General features: G+C 40.0%; 1 protein-coding gene across 1 annotated transcript in view; it reads right to left on the bottom strand.

Moving 5' to 3' along the window:
- The window catches only part of MALRD1 (MAM and LDL receptor class A domain containing 1), a 528588-nt gene that overhangs the window by 195996 nt on the left and 312614 nt on the right, over positions 1 to 19978 (bottom strand). Inside the window, exon 25 of the mRNA XM_026649425.1 lies at positions 501 to 746. Coding sequence (XP_026505210.1) covers positions 501 to 746 — 246 coding nt within the window. The remainder of the gene's footprint in view (positions 1 to 500; positions 747 to 19978) is intronic.

Below are 19978 nucleotides of genomic sequence, written 5' to 3'. Positions count from 1 at the left end.
AACTGCATTTTTGAAAATCTCTTCAATATATTAGATAATTCCACCCATTCTCAACAGTATATTCTAATAGTACCAACGGACCACTGTCAGTACAGAACAAAGTTCTGAATGTTCCAGCATTATGTGCCTGACATGAACGAGAGCTTTCTGGATATGAGATCTGACTCTGGTGGAGTGGATCCTAATGGATCTCTCAGCCTAGTTAACTCATCCTTAAAATCTGTGTCCAGATCAAATGTCACTCTCTTGCCAAGTAAAATAATGACTTGCTCATCACATGCAGTATTATTTAGAGAAAGGGCAACTGAGAATCGAAGTTTTCTGACCTACAGGCATCGTAGAACAGTAATTACTATTATGTTTTGATAACCAATTATATGTTTCATTTATTAATAATGACACCCTAATTAGATATTTAGAACCCTTCTGTTGTCTCACGGGGAACACATGAGAAGCTTAATGAATAGGATTATATCCTTGTTTGTGAATTGATAACATACCAATTCCATTTCCAAGTGTGTGGTCCCTGGGAGGTCTGAGACTTTGAGGCGAGCCGACTCCCAGAACCCAGTCAAAGTTGTCAGCTAGGGAATTTTGCCAGCCACATCTGCCTTTCTCAAATGTGCAGGAAGTACCGCATTCATTCTCATCGGTATTATCCCCGCAGTCATCTACAAAATCGCAGCTTTGTTCTGGTCTGTAACACTTGCCGTTCTGACATTCCCAATAGCCATCTGAGCAGGAGCCTGAAAAGAAAAGAATAGGGGTAACCTAGTGAATCATACTGTAGTGCCTTCTAGCAAGGTTACTGGAAGGTTACATCTGAGGCAGTTTGATACTTAGGAGGAGGAGGGTAGGCCACAGCATTTTTTTAAAAACGTCTTTGGTCCCCCTGAAGGGCCAATCCATTATCAGTTTATTTCTTTTGTGTTTTGTGAAGAGATGGCCTAAATAAATGACTGTTTTCCTTGTAAAGCCTTTGAGGGCAAGTTCCAGCCATGCATTCCTTCACGAACAAAGCTTTCTCATCTGACTTAATTGCTGACATTTTCCTTTCATGTGGTGTAGGATTAAGCCATTTCATTTTAACTGCAAAGTTGAGCTTAGTTTAGCAGTCCCAATTTAAAAACAAAGAGAGAAAAAGCCTTTAACTTTACAGTTTTGCCTTTTAGTGGACTTTGTGCAAGCTAGTTCAATGGGGCGGTGCTGTCCTTTTTGTGTATTATTTCTGGCATAACTGAAAGATAGCTTTGCTATTGTAAAGCCTAAGCATTATAGAACTCATTTCACAGGATCCATTTTCATGCTTCATATTTTCATTTTAGATCAGTTCCTGAAATGCTTTGGCTAGAAGATGGTCCCTTTAGCACATCCCTGGTCCAGAAACAGAGACAGACATGAAACTAAAACAAACCAACAAACCCCCATTGTTTTCCCAAACTAAGATCCTGATCCTGCCAAAAATGTATTCATGTGAATAACTTTACACACATGGAGGAGTCTCACTAAATTAAACGATAATGCATATGTATGTAAAGGATTCCACATAACCATTGGCAGGATTAGGACCAGCTGTTGATAAAAAGCAAAGGAGAACAAAGCTAAACATTTTGGTTTTCCACTATCACTAGCCAAGTTACCAGGAGAGAAATGTGAAAAGGCCAGACTGTTCTAAGGAGCACTGAACAAATGGTTTATCAACAGAAGAAAAATAAACTAAAGAGGTGAGGTGTAAAGCTTAGTGGAATGCTGACTACCACCAAAATTCAGAACTTTCATTCCAAGGCTATACTTAAGTTGGTTCTCAGAGAGTCCTATCTCTCCAAAGCTCTTACAAGAAGTAGAGCTCAGTATAGTATTTTTTAAATAAAGAGTAAAATGATTTTCATTTCTTCTTTGATGAACACTTATAACTGCATCTGTGACTCATTAAATTAGTTATAGCTGGAGTAGATGGTGCCTAATGGTAACTACTAACCAGGGTGGGGTTGACTGCTTCACAGCCAGTGCTGTTTCCTAATCAGGTAAGCTAACATTTACATCATTGGGTGGGCAATGAAAGTGGGTGTAAAACAAACTACTAGAATGATTGTCAGATGTGCTGAACACCTTCAGCTTTCATGATCTTCAGTGGAAGTTGCGGGTACTCAGCACTTCTGAAAAATCAAGTTTGAGATCTTTTCCTTTACCATGGGAAACAATTTTCCTTTCCTAATTTAACTGAATTTCAAACACACTACAGCCCTTAGTCAGCCAGTAAGTCCCTAAAATTAGGAAAAGAAATTAGGTAGGGCTCCTCTGCTCTGTGGAAGTATTGGAAAGACAGAACCCTGCAGTCATTTAAAGAAAGGGAGAGACAGAAGATAGCTAAATGCCACTTACAATCCATTTATATCATGTCTTTGTATCGAGGTTCACTTCAGAAAAAAGGGCTCCAAGCAGGACTGACTATAAAACTAAAAGGTGCTCTGCAATCAGGGATCCAACCCTAAATAACAGAACAAACAGGAGACCGTGCAAGCTCCTTAAGAGCTCTGCTTCCTATATGACCCAAGAGGGAATAAAGGGAGAGGACCAAACATATCATTAAAAAGAACTGTCAAATGCCACATCAACAGCAACAAACCCTGTAGTATGCACTGGAGGAAATGCAATGTGGACCTGAAAATGTGCAGGAATGTTACCAAAATCATAGCAGTCTTCTCCAAAACTGGTAGAATATCCTCAGGGATTTTAGGCAGTGTGGCAGAGGAGTAGAACTGCAGCAATTTGGTATAACTTGTCACCCACTTGGCCTTATTCCTATGCCAGGTATAGCAATGTTGGATAGGACTCCAAAGAGAGAGTCCTATCCAGCCCTGCTAAATCAAGGTTTACTTTATGGGGAGGAGCAGCCAAACTGGGGAAACAGAAGGCTTATGTGGTCTGGTTTGTCCTAAGGTTTGGTAGCTAAGTGGGGTATTAGGTTGGGGCATGCATCACTGCAGAGGTAATGTTGCCATTCATCATACTCGTTTTTCTAATTCCCAACGTGTACAGGTGGATCCTGTAAGGTGCTGAGCACTCTAGTCACATCTGTAACTGATCTTCTCCATGGCAAGCAGGACTCCTGTGCATCACAAACATTTCAAACAACCTGTTCTCTCTCAGAATCACAATTGCCATGCTACCTACTTCCCCAACAGAAGACAGACAAACCTTTTTGCTGCTATTCTGCATTTATAAATCTAGGATTTTGTTGGGTATAACGAAGGTGGTGGCTGCATAGCTTGGTACCAAAATTAAGCTATTTATTACAAAGATTGTATATAATATAGCAAGTGGATGTTTTTAAGAGCTAATTGTTGTAATCCTGTTATCCCTGTTTAGGTGCTTGCCCTAAGAATTTAGGCATAAATTCAACTTTCCTAGCAAACTCAGAATTCAAAAGCATACTAAAGGGTAGTGTCTGCTCCTCTCCATGCTTTCCATTCTGCCCACCAAATGCTTAACAATTATGATCACATCTCTATAGCATTTTGTGTTCCTCTATATCAGGGGTTCTCAACTTTTTTCTTTTTGAGCCCCCCCACGCTATAAAAACTCTCCACGGCCCACCTGTGCCACAGTAACTATTTTTCTGCATATAAAAGCCAGGGCTGTCGTTAGGGCAGGGCAATTGTCTGGGGTCCCATGCCACAGGGCATGGGACCCCAGACAATTGCCCTGCCCTAACGACAGGGGCCCCCATGAAGCTACATTGGTCAGGCTTCGGCTTCAGCCTCTGGTGGCAGGGCTCAGGGCCCTGGACTTCAACCCCATGTGGTGGGGCTTTGGCTTTCTCCTCTGGGCCCCAGCTAGTCTAACACTAGCCATGCTTCGAGGATCCCCTGAAACCTGCTCCCAGCCCCCCAGGGGGCCCCAGACTCTAGATGACCATTTGAGGTCCCTTCCAGCCTACCTCATAGAATTTTATACTATGAAAAAACATAGCTATTTAGTCACACAATCCACTGTAACAGATACAATCAATCAACAGGACTTTTCAGCTTGAGTCTAAAATGATGTTCTCTAGCGAGGGCATTCTCTGCCACAGGGGTTCTCAACCTTTTTCTTTCTGAGGCTCCCCGGACTCCTGGTTGAGAACCACTGCTCTATATCAGAGCGTTCAATTTGGGATTGAAAAACTTGGAAGCTGAAATGTGGAACTGATTGTCATCTGCATATAAAAATTAACTTGGAATGCTGAATCCTGGGAAGAATTAATTTTTCTCAAGCACGTGTAAAAGTTTCATGGAAGAAATAAGTCCATTGAAATTTATTTTTAAGTTCTAACTTCCAAAACCCCATACCGTATGCTTCATCAGTCTCTAACATAAGGCAAAGCCTTCTGGGTATGTGTAGTGAGTCGGTGTGGCTCCCCTCCTGCCCAGAGGAGGGAGCACTGGAGCAGACACCTGAGTGGGCGGAGCCACCACCACCTGTCCCCGCCCCCCGGAAGTCAAGGGGCGGGACAGGAAGTATAAAGCCTGGCAGCCAGAGCTCAGTCAGGCGCCGGCCACCGCAGGGAGCAGACGTGCGGCCAAGAGCTCCCGACCAGGATACCTCTGAGGCCCGGGGATATTCGCCTAGCTGGCCGGAGCTGCCCCGGGCTCACTACGAGGAAGAGCCGCCGGAGCCCGTCCGTTCCCGTCATTGGGGGGAGCCCTTGGAACCCCCCCACAGCGACCCCGAAGGTGAGCCTGCACCAGAACCCCTTCGGCCCTGCTGTTACCCGGAGGAACCGCCCGAGGACAACTGGCCGGACTTCCCGACGGAGCTGCCGGACCTGCCACCAAGCCCCGGCCGGGAGGAGCCTATGCTGGTGGACTGGACCCTGCCCGGTGCCGCGGACGAGGTAGGCCCTGAGGGGGAAATCGGAAGTAGCCCGGGGGAAGCCGACCCCGGTCAGGCTGTCGAGACATGCGAACCCATGTCAGTGTGTTTCGGTCAGGATACCCCACTGACCGGCAGCGGCAGTAACCGCTGTTAGGGCCCCGGGCTGGAACGCAGTGGAGTGGGTGGGCCTGCGTTCCCCCCTGCCACCCCACACCCGGGTGGCAGGCTTCCCCCTCCCCCAGCGCTCTGGTCTCGCAGTCAGAGCTTACCCGGAGTGAGGCTTATTTAGCCAGCCCCCCCTGCACCAGAGGGCCTGGCCTCCTGAACTGCTTATTTAGCCAGCCCCCCTGCACCAGAGGGCCTGGCCTCCTGAACTGTGTGTACGCCCAGCCCCCCTGCACCAGAGGGCCTGGCCCCCAGAACTGTGTGTGTGCCCAGCCCCCTTGCACCAGAGGGCCTGGGCTCCTAAATTGAACTGCTTGTTAGCCAGCCCCCCTGCACCAGAGGGCCTGGCCTCCAGAACTGTGTGTTCGCCCAGCCCCCCTGCACCAGAGGGCCTGGCCTCCTGAACTGCTTATTTAGCCAGCCCCCCTGCACCAGAGGGCCTGGCCTCCTGAACTGCTTATTTAGCCAGCCCCCCTGCACCAGAGGGCCTGGCCTCCTGAACTGTGTGTACGCCCAGCCCCCCTGCACCAGAGGGCCTGGCCCCCAGAACTGTGTGTGTGCCCAGCCCCCCTGCACCAGAGGGCCTGGGCTCCTAAATTGAACTGCTTATTTAGCCAGCCCCCCTGCACCAGAGGGCCTGGCCTCCCGAACTGTGTGTGTGCCCAGCCCCCCTGCACCAGAGGGCCTGGGCTCCTAAATTGAACTGCTTGTTAGCCAGCCCCCCTGCACCAGAGGGCCTGGCCTCCAGAACTGTGTGTTTGCCCAGCCCCCCTGCACCAGAGGGCCTGGGCTCCTAAACTGAACGGCTCGTTAGCCAGCCCCCCTGCACCAGAGGGCCTGGACTCCAGAACTGTGTGTTCGCCCAGCCCCCCTGCACTAGAGGGCCGGGGCTGCGGCACCGCTTGTGGACTACTCAGCCCCCGCACCGAAGGGACTGAGAGCCGAGTTAATAGACTGTTTATTTCGTGGACAGGGAGTCGGTGTGGCTCCCCTCCTGCCCTGGAGGGTCGAGCCCCGGCAGGAACCTTTTACAGTATGACAGGGGAAAGTAATAAGAAGGGCCTAGTTATTTAATTAAGAGAAGCATCTTCTCTGTGAGACTAAGTAACTGTTTTCCTGCAGCAATGCTCTGTAAAGATTGTTAGCAGGTGGACTTCATGCCCTTGTGTGGCAGCTGCATCAACACACTAGACTATAATGGACCCAGAGGCACTGTGTAGTGTTGTTCAGATCAATAATCTGTGAACTAAGGAGGATTTACACACTAGAGGATAATGGCTGCACAAAAGCTACTAGAATCTGTCAAGGCAATCATCACTATTTTTAAAAGGATCTGAAGAAATCTTGAGAGCAGGGAGGGATTAAATTTTTATATATGTATTTGGGACTTGGATGAATAACTTGGATGTATTTTAAAGTGTCCTTAAACATATCCGTTAAAAAAAAGTCTCATACAAATGTATATAGAAAAAAACAGGCACCAACAACCCATCATTACAAAGCTAAGAGGACTAACGGCGCAAACACCACTGCATTTAATTATAGACAAATAAGGAAAGTCAAAGCCTAGTTTTATCCTACTATCCCAATGTGATTTAAAGGATTTTCGTCAGTGATAGAACAACACACCATGGTTTATGGGCTGCGGTATTGAGGCAAAGCAGGATATATTACAGGTGGAATGCCTACATTAAAGACTTGATCTTGCACTCTTATTCATGTAGGCTCCTTAACTTCGGTGGGAGTATTTACATGTGTAAATAATTACTCCCATGAGTAATGATTAGAGGAATCTATATTTATGTGCTCTCTTTGCTAATCCCCCAAACACAAAGATACATCTAATGCAGAGACTACTGGAGTAAGTGAATTCCACATTTTATCTGTTATGCCACAGTGCTAGCCTTGTTCCCTGTTTATTTGCTTCTCTAACAAACAATTTATGCTATTTTCTGTACTGTCCCCCTGTGTATAAAACACCCTTTCTGAGCTGGTCCATATCTTCACTGCATACAAATCCCCCCTACAGATCCAGGATAACTATAAGGAACTAACTGGCTAATAATGGGTAGACTGTGGGTTCTTGGAAATAATCTACGTAACTCACCAAGACACCTTTGTACTCCCCTGATCCCTGCGGCTGCTCTGTGAATGGGCAGTGTTCCTGTGCCAAATTAGAGCAATTGGAAGGCCAAAACCACAGTCCAGGATTGCCCATGGGGCTTTCTCTCTGCTACAGTGGCAGCAGACAGAGCAAGTGATATAAGAACTCTTAATTTGGGGTGATTTCTCCCCACCCCTCAGCTACTCGAAGGCTAGATTCCACCAGAGCTGCTGTGCAATGAGACCGTGCTGCACCAGGGAATCTGGCTCTGTGTTTACTGACATGCCCAACCCCTGCATTGACCACTTTAATTATATGTTATTATTTCTCCAAATGCTATCAGCTTGCTTGTCTTTTAGACTGCAAGTTCTTCAGGGCAGGGACTACGCCTTCTTTCATGTCTGGAAAGCACCTCACACATTGGAAGCACTATCAAATAAATAAATACAAATAATAAAGGCTGACATGGTTGAATAGATCTGTCCTGTATACACATATTCACATATTAATGCAGCTACCCATAAAATAGATTGAGACAGAAGAGGGAGCAAAGCACTAAACAAAGAATCTTCCTAGATATCAGTGATCTAACTTCAGTATTTTTTTATGCTCTCGCTCTGTTTTCACTTTAATCATTTCCAACCCTGTACTTTACTTCCAGTCCATAGATATCTGACAGATAATAAGTTGTCCATGGCAAAGGTAATTACTTCTGCAGTAATAACAATTGCCACCATCTCTGTGAAGCAATCTCTGTGAAACTGGCTATTAGTAACAGCTATAACTGTTCATCCATAGTTTGCCACAACTGTAAAGGTATGTTGGATAAAAGGAAGGGATCAAATGAGAAACACAGGTTGCTAAGCCCAGCCTGGTCAATCACTGTGCACATGGTTTTATTATGTTTCACAAAACCATCCAGAATTTTGGTTTTAAAAAGTACTTTACAGGTCCCTAATAGCTATTGTGGAATGAATGGGGGTTGGGGGGGGGGGGCAGGAAAGGTGGAAGAAGGAACCAGTGATAACCATTTAATGGCAAGCATGATCAGAGCTCACAAGTATTTACACTGATTAAAAAAAACCCACATTAAACAAACTACCATTGTTAGCAGGACATGGAATACTTGTTTTCATTGTATTTGCACTTCATTGGATGTAGCCCTAACTGTATTAGAAATTATCTTTAATGTTTTTTCCCAATGAAATATACATGAAAAGGAAAAGTGTCCTTTTGTTAAATGCTCCTTATAAAAGGAGCTTGTCACTTGGCAACGGTGTTAAGCCAGCTGCACCTAGAAAGCATGAAAATATAAATACTAGTGAATTAGAGTGGTCATGTATTGTACCAATAAAGATTAAAAGGAATTGAAGACACTTGCAAAGAGACCCAAAACTACTAAACTATAAACTGAAATATCAATGCTCATATACCACTGAGTTTAATGATCATTTGCATTGGTAGCCAGGGATTAATATTCTGATTAATTCCCATGTTCTCTAATGGGGCAATTGCATGGAAACTGTGTGTGTTCCATTAGCACTTAAAAGGTTGTAGAAACATTAAATCAGGTCCTTTTTTGACACATTTTTTCTTAAATAGGCTCAGCTACTATTTCTCTCAGCCAATCAAATTCCTTTGCCAGTAGTTTAGCTCTCTCCATTAGATTTTGTTGCTGCAATTTATTTCACCCCTTAGTAGTTTTACTCTCCTTAAATATTTTTAAACAATGTCATTTCTTTATTTATTCTTTAAATCCATCCAAAACTATCACAAAGGCTTTGCATGATGAGACACCTAATTTTTTAAAAGAGTTCTTAATATACTAGTTTCAATTTCACCCAATATATGTCAAAATGTGTTGAGTCATATCTGCTTGACATAGTCATGAAAAATCTGTACCGGAATTGTCCATGATTATATACTCACAATGAGAGAGACCAAAAGACTCACTCTACTTAGTTTATCAAAGAAAAGGCTAAGAGGCAACTTGATGATGTTCTACAATTACCTACAATGGAGAGAAGACTGCAGATAGAAGATATCTCTAATCCAGTAGACATAATATTAGAAAATCTAATGGCTGGAAGTTGAAGTCAGGAAAGCTGAAACTGAAATAAAATGCAAATGTTTGGCAGTCAGGGTAATTAACTATTGGAAAAGATAATCCAGTTATGTATTTTTTGTCATCAATAGAAGTCTTTAAATCAAGACTAGATCTGTTTCTAAGCAATATGGTCCAGTTCAACCAACAGTTATTGAACCAAATGCAGGAATTACTGGGTGAAATCTGTGCTCTGTGTTAAAGAGGAGGTCAGGATAGATGTTCACAATGGTCCCATCTGGCCATAACATTTATGAATCTGGGATTTTAATAGGTATTATAAAGGATGTGACTGCTTAGCTTGTTACCAAAATTAGTGATAGAAAATCTGCATGTTTATCCAAATTATCCATCTGGCATCTCCAAAATAGGACTGAAAATATCACAAGAACAGCTTTCCTCAAGAGATTCTAGTTAGCTTAAAAAGAAAGTTGTTCCCCTGGTATATTCAGCCTATTTCAGAATCACTGCTTCTGCATTTAGATGGAATCAAAAAGTTCAGAAACACGTTAAAATAAAATATTTCTTTTTAAAACATTATCCAATTTTTTTTAGAACCCTATAAATAGTTTGGGTTGGGACCATTTCCAGGGTTGGGCAAAGGTTCCACACATCAGGGCTAGATGCCTATGCAAGAGAGTAAGGAGGAGTCTGAACCTCCCCTATCTCCCTGCACAGGCTAGCTAGAGCTTTGTTTTGGGAGTACAGATAAGCAAGCAGATGTTGTGCAATCACTAACCCTCTTCTCCCACCAGGAGCAGGTCAAGGGTGGCATCAAAGAATTTGGACTGATTAGTTCTCAAAAATCTATTCATTTTCTAAAATTTTAGCTAAAATTGTATATTTCTTCCTGTGTTTTCTCCTTTCAAATGGGTATCTTCAAAATATACTTTCCAAGCACCACCTTCAATTTAGTGGAAAATCAATTAATAAATATAATCATGAAAATGAGCAATGATATGATCCAGAATCCTGGGGAAATTGCAAGGGAGGAGTGGTATTTGACATAGCATTATACTAATTATGGCTCCATCATAAAATATTTAACACTTAGCTCCTTAACAAGCACAGCTGTTTGTCCCTCGTTTTCCATTCTTAATTGTACTTTGTCATGGTTTCAATCTCATCACCTGAATTCCAAGACAATAGGAACTAAAGTATTCCGAGCCTTCTTCCTAAAAGCCCCAAAAATGTATTTGTAGTAATCTTGTACTATTTACTCATTTTGATATGATTAAACATGATTATTTAATTTTTCAAAGTTAAAAGCTAATTAAAGTGAATGGGGGTAACACACACTTCAGAATTATTGGGTAAATCTATAGTCATCTCTAGGATTAGAAAGACAGAACTTCAAGTCACTTTCAAAAGGTTTTCTTTGAAACCATATGACTAGAAATATATTTTTTCTTAAAATGTAAGCTTGAGTTCTGCAGAACCTTAATCTATCACAGAGGCCAGAATAATTAATCAAAGGCGGAGAGTTTGACACCAATAGGATAGATAATTCAGATCTCTAGATAATTCAGATCTCTGCATTTTTTCCCCATGACACTTCCTCTATTATCACTTTTGCTGTGAGGAAACATTACTGTAGGGTTCAATTGTGTATGTGTGTTTTTTAAAACACCATTAGTTAAAAAGAGCATTTTTCCTCAAATCCCTCACTGATATGTCCCAAGGACACAGCATCTAGTGAAGGGCTTTCATCACGATTTGTGATGCATAAAGGTAATGATATGTCAGCAGAGAGAATATGAAAAATGCACCTCGTTTTGAAAAAAAATTGCAATGACTCTTGAGCAAAAAGTACAAAAGTACAAAACTTGTAAGTTGAGTACAGTTTCCTCCCATATTCTCTTTCAACTTCACTCATCAACCTCCCGGGAGTCCATGCTGCCCTTTTCTTCTCCTTACCTAGAGGACAAGGAGGGTAGTAATGGGAAGGCAATATAGTTTGTAGTGGGCCTGTGGAATTCCCAACTGGAAGAAATTAGAGTATACTAGAGAGTAGACACAGATGATAAATATACCCTGACTAAACTAAAAAAACCTTAAAGAACTTATTTGAGTTTGCTCTTCATGTAAGACAATAACTAAATTCATGTAAAGGTTTTCAAAAGCTGTGGAAATATGGAACAAGATCTGTTTGACAACAAAATACCCCAAAGATGGGGGGAAGGGGAAAGGAATTATAATTAGGCTTTCATTACACAAGGCAGTCATGATTTTCTAATTTATCTCTTGGTATCCACTGTTTAAAAGAAGGATCTTTTTTGGTCTGACTTCCTCAAACTGTTTAATAAAGTAAACCAAAGTAGTCTCTAACATGACGGTATAGCAAGGATGGCAATGGGAGAAAAATCATTATGAAATTCACACTCTTCCAAATTATGTACAATGAAGAATTTTCATTTGTGGTTTCTATGAGAAATGCTTGTAGATGTTTAAGCTTTTCACACCTGCATAGTCACATGTATTTTGAAATATGAGACCTTTAACCCCCAACTCCAGCCGCTATTCACCACATAAAAGAGCCAGAGCAGCATAAAAGCACCCTAAAATGCTCTGTATCTGGCCAGGAGAAGATTTCCCTGGTATAGGAACTGTAGAAGACAGCTGAAAAGTTGTCTCTTGAGGATCTTCCTCCCAAGCCCAATGCAGAGTTGTATTGGTGGGGTGGGCAGCACACAGCACTGTGAAAATCTCTGTAGGCAACGCTGGTTTCTTTAGGGTAGTCCAAGGAAGCTAAGTTTTGACTGGGCCTCTCCAGCCTCTGGAGTAGCAGCCCTCCTCTCCTTGGGCTAGGAGCTCTGTGCTCTGCCTGTAAGGGTAGGTGTACACTGCAGTCATGGGGTGTGACTGCAGCTTATGTAGACATACCCAAGCTAGCTATAGTCTAGTTAGCTCGGGTACTGGAGCAGTGAACCCATGCCAGTGTGGGCTACACAAGCCCATCCAGAACCCTAGACATTTGTCCAGTCTTCAAAAGGGAAAAGGTAACAAATAATGTTCACAAATCAGAGGTCAACACTGATTCTGAATCTTTACTCAGTTTCAATCAACCTTACAAGTGAAATACAATGTAGAATTTAGGTTTCAACAAAACAAGTATGTTGATTAGATTATTGTCTGCACTCCAAATTTATCTGGAGATAATACTGTCCAGATGAGGGAGGTTGAAATTGTGAGGGTGTTGCTATAAGTGGTTAGGCATCAGTGTATTTAAACTCTTTAGCAATACTTGTCTGAAGTTGGGTGGAGGAGAATCTAAAAAGAAGCCCAAAGCTGATTAAAGTAAATCTCTTGACCCCTAACAACTTTTCATCTCTCAGTGCTCAAAAGGAATAAGACTCAGGATTATCCCATTCCACAGTGTGAAATTACAAATCTCTCTATCCAGCCTGGACATAATGCCATAGTGAGCTAAAAGGAACATAATGATTAAAAGATGCAACTAATGCCCTGAGCAGCCTTCCACTCACCTTTGATCCCTCAATTGAAAGGTCAATAGGTAAATACAAAATATCTGACTCCTGGTGGAAGGTACGGACATCAGCAATCCTTTAATCACTAGATATCTCAAAGCAACATATAGCTTTTAGTACTTTAAATTTCTCCCTTATTTGGGTTCTATTGCATTATTGTTTGTTCTTATACAGTGAGAGGTGATGAACAGTATACCTAAAAATCTAGCATGAGCGGTGTGATTCAAGACCTTTGCAAAGCAAAGTAAATTGCATTTGAAACTGTATGTTAAAGCATCAGGAGTTTCCTTATTCATAATTACTTATATTTCCTAACCCGATTAAGTAGTTTTTGAGATTATGCCATCTCACAAACAGCAGAAGTTTTATCACTAGATAAAATTGTTTAGACAAAAATAATTTAACAGTTCATGAAATGTGTTAGTTATCCCCATTTAATATCAGTCCAATTCAGTAGAATTTCTATATTGCAGTATGTGATGATAGTTATTAATTATTATTATTAACAGAACATATCATCAAATATTCTCAAAGTACTTTATAAATAGTCATAATTTCTTACAATACCCTCTGAGGTAGGTAAGTATTAGTACATCCATTTTACAGATGACTAAATTGTGGAACAGAGCAGTAAATGCCCAGGTTACACTGTGAGTTAATATCATAGCTAAGAGTCCTTTCTCCCAATTCCTTTTCTAAACACTAGACCACAATCTGTTCACATTAAAAACATGTTTAGCAAAGTTACATAAGTCCATCAACTATTGTAAGGAACAAAACATTATTTGACAAACTTTGGGACATACCCTGTCCCACCTCAGGCTATTACAACAAACAGGATGCATGGGGGATTGCAAGACTCCCATTGATATAATGAGCGATAATTTAGATCTGGCCCTAAATATGTAGAGGAATATTTGCTGAAAAATGAAGGCCAGTTACTCTCAATAACTTTCCTATTCCCAAAATGCATTTTAGGAAAGGGTTGTTCCTGGAACATTTAGTACTAGTCAAAACCCGGATGGGATTTCAGAAGGCCACTCCCATCAGCAGCCAAAAGAATACAAGGAACATAAAGGGTGAAAATCCTGACCCATTGCCTTTAATGGAACTAGGAATTCATTCACAAGTCTGACATGCCTTTGGAAATAGGTTCAACTAATATATTTACTTGCCTTAAATGTGATTCTCCAGTGATTCAAAATAAGAAAAAGTGGATTATTTGTAACCCTCAGTAACTACCCTTCTCTGAGAAAGAATGAAAAGGGAACTGAACAGGAAAGTATGAATTGATCCTGGATAAAATGAAAACCAACTCAAAGCTCCCCACAAAACTCATATTCATCTGACTCAAACCCTCATTTAAAAGTTAAACAAAACCTTTCCTGGTGTTTTTCATAATAAACCCTTTTTGAAGCTAATCATACATTGCTGTATGTGGGCGGGCTAACTTAAAAAAAAATATTTTTAAAAGTTCCTCTGCATTTCATATGTTTTGGCTAGGACCAGAAACAAAGGTGCCCAAATCCCACAGTATTTTTGCTACCCTTTTGCTGACCAAATAGGTCTCATTTGTTTGGAAAAGATCCAAGTAGACATCCACATTTTGGGTGATTATCCAAAATGATTCTCCAAATCTTTCAAGGTTTACATAGCAATAGATCATGTATTGTATACACAAGAATAAATTGGAATACTGCATTGCAGCCCAGCTAAATAAATCTCTCTCCAACTGGCAATTTCACCCCTTAAAACTTTGTTTGTGCATTAAGAGGCAAGCTCCTGTTTCCAGAACTCACCCTGAATAACTGGGCTGGGTGGTGAGTAATTCTTCCGGGGGTTAGAGTGGAAGGAATTATCTTCCCCTGGGCTGTGGTGTTGTGGAAGAGCTACTATGTGGCTGCAACTTCAGCCACATGGATGGATTAGCTTTGTAGCCCTGGTTTTGCACGTACATAGGTATCTCTGTCCAGGAGATCTGAGTAATGGTGGATCCACATATCTCCAAATGGTCATTGCATGGAACCAGGTAGGGATCCTTCACAAAGCTGGGCTCTGAGGGGCATGGAGCAGAGGATGTCAAGCAAATCCATCCCAGTCTCTACCCAGCATAAAACCAATAGCTCTGCTACAGGCAAGACCTTGAATGAGAAAAGGGGCTAGACTGGGGGAGAAAATGGCTTTTGTTTGTTAGTTTTCCCCTCATTATTACAAAGCAATAATATTTCTTTCTTGGATAGTGGAGCTTTAAGGGTCAAATAGCTAACTGTTTATTCCTGACTATTACACAAAGTGACCTGTTATCTATAATTCTAATTAAGTGTCCTATATCCTGATTGTTGTGGCTACAATGTAAGCAAAAGTACACAACGTAATAGACAATAGCAAAAGTAATGTATAAATATAGAAAGGGGCTCAGTGCAGCTGCATTGTGCATTCACAATAGAAAAAGTATTTTCTTAAACAAAGAGGTTCGTTATCTGTCTGCCCAGAGCATAGGATATGTGCTATTTTGTTGCGGAGTAATAAAATATTAATTAGGGCTGTCAAGAAATTTTAAAAAATTAATCACGATTAATCACACCATTAAAAAATTAATTGCAATTAATCGTGCTGTTAAACAATAATAGAATACTATTTATATAAATATTGTTGGATGTTTTCCACATTTTCAACTATATTGATTTCAATTACAATACAGAATACAAAGTGTACAGTGCTCCCTTATTATAAGTATTTTCACTGTAAAAATAAAAGAAATAGTATTTTTCAAATAACTTAATACAAGTACTATAGTGCAATCCCTTTATGATGAAAGTTGAACTTATAAATGTAGAATTATGTACAAAAAATAACTGCATTTTTTAAAAAATAAAACATTGTAAAACTTTAGAGCCTACAGGTCCACTCAGTCCTACTTGTTCAGCCATTTGCTCACATGAACGAGTTTGTTTACATTTGCAGAAGATAATGCTGCCCCCTTCTTGTTTACAATGTCACCTGAAAGTGAGAACAGGTGTTCGCATGGCACTGTTGTAGCCAGCATTGCAAGATATTTACGTGCCAGTTGCACTAAAGATTCATATGTCCCTTCATGTGTCAACCACCATTCCAGAGGACATGCTGATAATGGGTTCTGCTCGATAACAATCCAAAGCAGTGCAGACTAATGGATGTTCATTTTCATCATCTGAGTCAGATGCCACCAGCAGAAGATTCATTTTCTTTTTTGGTAATTTGGGTTCTGTGGTTTCCGTATCGGAGTGTTGCTCTTTTAAGACTTCTGAATGCATGCTCCACACCCAGTCCTGATCAGTTTTTGGAAAGCACTTCAGATTCTTAAATCTTGGGTCGAGTGCTGTAGCTATGTTTAAATATCTCACATTGGTATCTTTGCGTTTTGTCAAATCTGCAGTGAAAATTTTCTTAAAATGAACAACATGCTGGGTCAACATCGAGATTGCTCTAACATAAAACGTATGGCAGAACGTGGGTAAAACACAGAGCAGGAGACATACAATTCCCTCCCAAGGAGGTCAGTCACAAATTTAATTAACACATTTTTTTTTAATGAGCATTATCAGCATGGAAGCATGTCCTCTGGAATGGTGGCCAAAGAATGAAGGGGCATACGAATGTTTAGCAGATCTGGCATGTAAATACCTTGCAACGTTGGCTACAAAAGTGCCATGCGAATGTCTGTTCTCACTTTCAGGTGACATTATAAATAAGAAGTGGGCAGCAGTATCTCCCATAAATGTAAACAAACTTGTTTCTCTTAGTGATTGGCTGAACAAGAAGTAGGACCGAGTGGACTTGTAGGTGCTAAAGTTTTACATTTTTTTTTTTTGGACTGCAGTTATGTAACAACAAAAATCTACATTTCTAAGTTGCGCTTTCATGATAAAGAGGTTGCACTACAGTACTTTATATATATATATATATACACATACATACACACACACACACACACACACACACACAGAAGTAGGAATGCTCTATGTATGTAAATACAAACCTCACATTAGAAACACAAGAAATGCCTCAGACAACTGAATATGTACAAGATAAACATTTATATGGGTGACATCGTATTCTAAAAGGAGCGTGGTAAAATTTTTCAACTGTATCTTTTCTTCAGAAAAACTCAGATTTGTGTCCACTAATTTCACTAATTCATGCTGAATTTGCCAGCTTGTTTTGGTAAAAAAAATTGTGAAAAAAAAATCAAAATATTTTCTTTCAACATCAAAGGTTTCAATTTGAAATCACTTTATTTTTAAATTTCCTTCTATTTAATTTTAAATTTTTAAAATAATTTTAAAAGCTCATATTTGAAACAAAACATTTTGTTTTGTGTTACACTAAATGTTTTGTTCCACCTGAAATTATTCTTTGACATTTTGATTTGTAAAAATTTTGAAAAAAAAATCATTTTTGGGGTTAAACTGATTTTATTTAATTGCCAGTGAAACAAACAAACAAAAAAATCAATTATTCACACAGCTTTAGTTTTAAAACATCACCCCAAATTTACGACATACACTGGGCACAGTTCTTCACTTTTAGTAGAAAATCATTTCCTTTAGTCAACTGATGTTGATTATTCCCCTTAACTAGTTTCTTAAGACAGTTTTCATTGTATTTGTACTAACCAGAGTGCTGGTGATGCCAAAACATTTAAAGAGGCTTAAAATAACAACTCTTCTCCTGGTTACAGAAAACTCCAAATAGTACTAGATAAAAATGTGTGGTCCATGCATTCTATTGTTTTATATATTTTTATATATTATATACATATATATTAGTAAAAAGATTATTTTCCATGACCTGAAATGAAAGCATTATCCTCAAGCAGTGGCATTCTGAAGACATTTTTGTCCAATTGGAAGCCAGCATTCATTGGAACGCAGCATTCATTGGAACTTCTGCTTTCCTTTTTTATCTCTGTATCATTGACAATAATTCTTTGGAAACTAAACGATAAACAAAACTGGAGAATGTAGTATACCCGATGGTCATAAAAACCAGCTATTAGAAGACAGACATTTGCCTAATATTGTGCTTGCGTCTGGCCTTGCAACTTAATTCAGCCGTGTGCAATGAAATTTAGTGCAAACATTTGCACAGCAACTCTTCTATCATACGAGGCACATTCTGTTCTTTGGCAAACCATGTAAATTATAGTTTACATGCCCTCAGGCTTAGACATAATAGCATCAAGGTAACAGTGCCGTATAACATTTTATATAGCCAATTCATAAATTTCTTTATTAAGAGGAAAAAAGCAGTATTGATGAATGCATCTAGGTGGTAAAATGCTGGTGTTGGTTAACTTACATGAAACAGTCTTTCATTAGTTCAGATTTCAGCTACATTAAAGTCTTTGAGAGAAATCAAAGCCATTTCTGTAAAGCAAAATAGATTAAACAAGAAAGGAAAGCTTGGATGGCTTTTCCCTCTAGGCTATGGATTCTTTTAATCCCATTTATTTCCATCATCTTGGGTTTTTATAATCTATTATAATTATTATTATTATTATTATTAGGGCGATCAAGTGATTAAAAAATTAATCGTGATTTATCGTGCGATTAATTGCGTTGTTAAACATTAATGGAATACCATTTATTTAAATATTTTTGAATGTTTTCTGCATTTTCAAATATATTGATTTCAATTACAACACAAAATACAAAGTGTACAGTGCTCACTTTATATTTATTTTTTATTATAAGTATTTGCACTGTAAAAATAAAAGAAATAGTATTTTTCAATTCACCTCATAGAAGTACTGTAGTGAAATCTCTTTATCATGATAGTTGAACTTACAAATGTAGAATTACATACAAAAAATAACTGCATTGAAAAATAAAACAATGTAAAACTTTAGAGCCTACAAGTCCACTCAATCCTACTTCAGCCAGTCATTCAGACAACCAAACTTGGTTACCATTTGCAGGAGATAATGCTGCCTGCTTCTTGTTTACAATGTCACCTAAAGCAAGAACAGGCGTTTGCATGGCACTGTTATAGCCGGCGTCGCCAGATATTTACATGCCAGATGGGCTAAAGATTCATATGTTCCTTCATCTTCAACCACCATTACATAGGTCATGTGTCCATGTTGATGATGGGTTCTGCTCGATAACGATCCACAGCAGTGCGGACAGATGTATGTTCATTTTCATCATCTGAGTCAGTTGCCACCAGCAGAAGGTTGATTTTCTGTTTTGGTGGTTTGAGTTCTGTAGTTTCCACATCTGAGTGTTGCTCTTTTAAGACTTCTGAACGCAAGCTCCACACCTCGTCCCGCTGAGATTTTGGAAGACACTTCTGATTCTTAAACCTTGGGTCGAGTGCTATAGCTATTTTTAGAAATCTCACATTGCTATCTTATATGCGTTTTGTCAAATCTGCTGTGAAAGTGTACTTAAAACAAACCTGTGCTGGGTCATCATCCGAGACTGCTATAACATGAAATATATGGCAGAACGTGGGTAAAACAGAACAGGAGACATACAACTCTCCCCTCCGCCCCCCCCCCCAAGGAGTTCAGTTACAAATTTAATTAACGCATTATTATTTTAACGAGCATCATCAGCATGGAAGCATATCCTCTGAAATAGTGGGCGAAGCATGAAGGGGCATATGAATGTTTAGCATATCTGGTACATAAATACTTTGCAACCAACTTGTTTCTCTTAGCAATTGGCTGAACAAGAAGTAGGACTGAGTGGACTTGTGACGCTAAAGTTTTACATTGTTTTGTTTTGAGTGCAGTTATGTAACAACAACAAAAATCTACATTTGTAAGTTTCACTTTTATGAAAAAGATTGCACTACAGTACTTGTATGAGGTGAATTGAAAAATACAAAAAAGCATTAAAAAAAGCTACAGGATGTTAGGAATCATTAAAAAAGGGATAGAGAATAAGGCAGAGAATATCTTATTGCCCTTATATAAATCCATGGTATGCCCACATCTTGAATACTGCATACAGATGTGGTCTCCTCATCTCAAAAAAGATATACTGGCATTAGAAAAGGTTCAAAGAAGGGCAACTAAAATGATTAGGGGTTTGGAATGAGTCCCATATGAGGAGAGATTAAAGAGACTAGGACTTTTCAGCTTGAAAAAGAGGAGACTAAGGGGGGATATGATAGAGGTATATAAAATCAAGAGTGGTGTGGAGAAAGTGAATAAGGAAAATTTATTTACTTGTCCCCATTATATAAGAACTGGGGCCACCAAATGGTTTA

This window comes from Terrapene carolina, unplaced genomic scaffold (genome assembly GCF_002925995.2).
Source record: "Terrapene carolina triunguis isolate 2854851 unplaced genomic scaffold, T_m_triunguis-2.0 Scaffold84, whole genome shotgun sequence".
Lineage (NCBI taxonomy): Eukaryota > Metazoa > Chordata > Testudines > Emydidae > Terrapene > Terrapene triunguis.
This window is presented reverse-complemented; position numbering and strand designations above follow the sequence as displayed.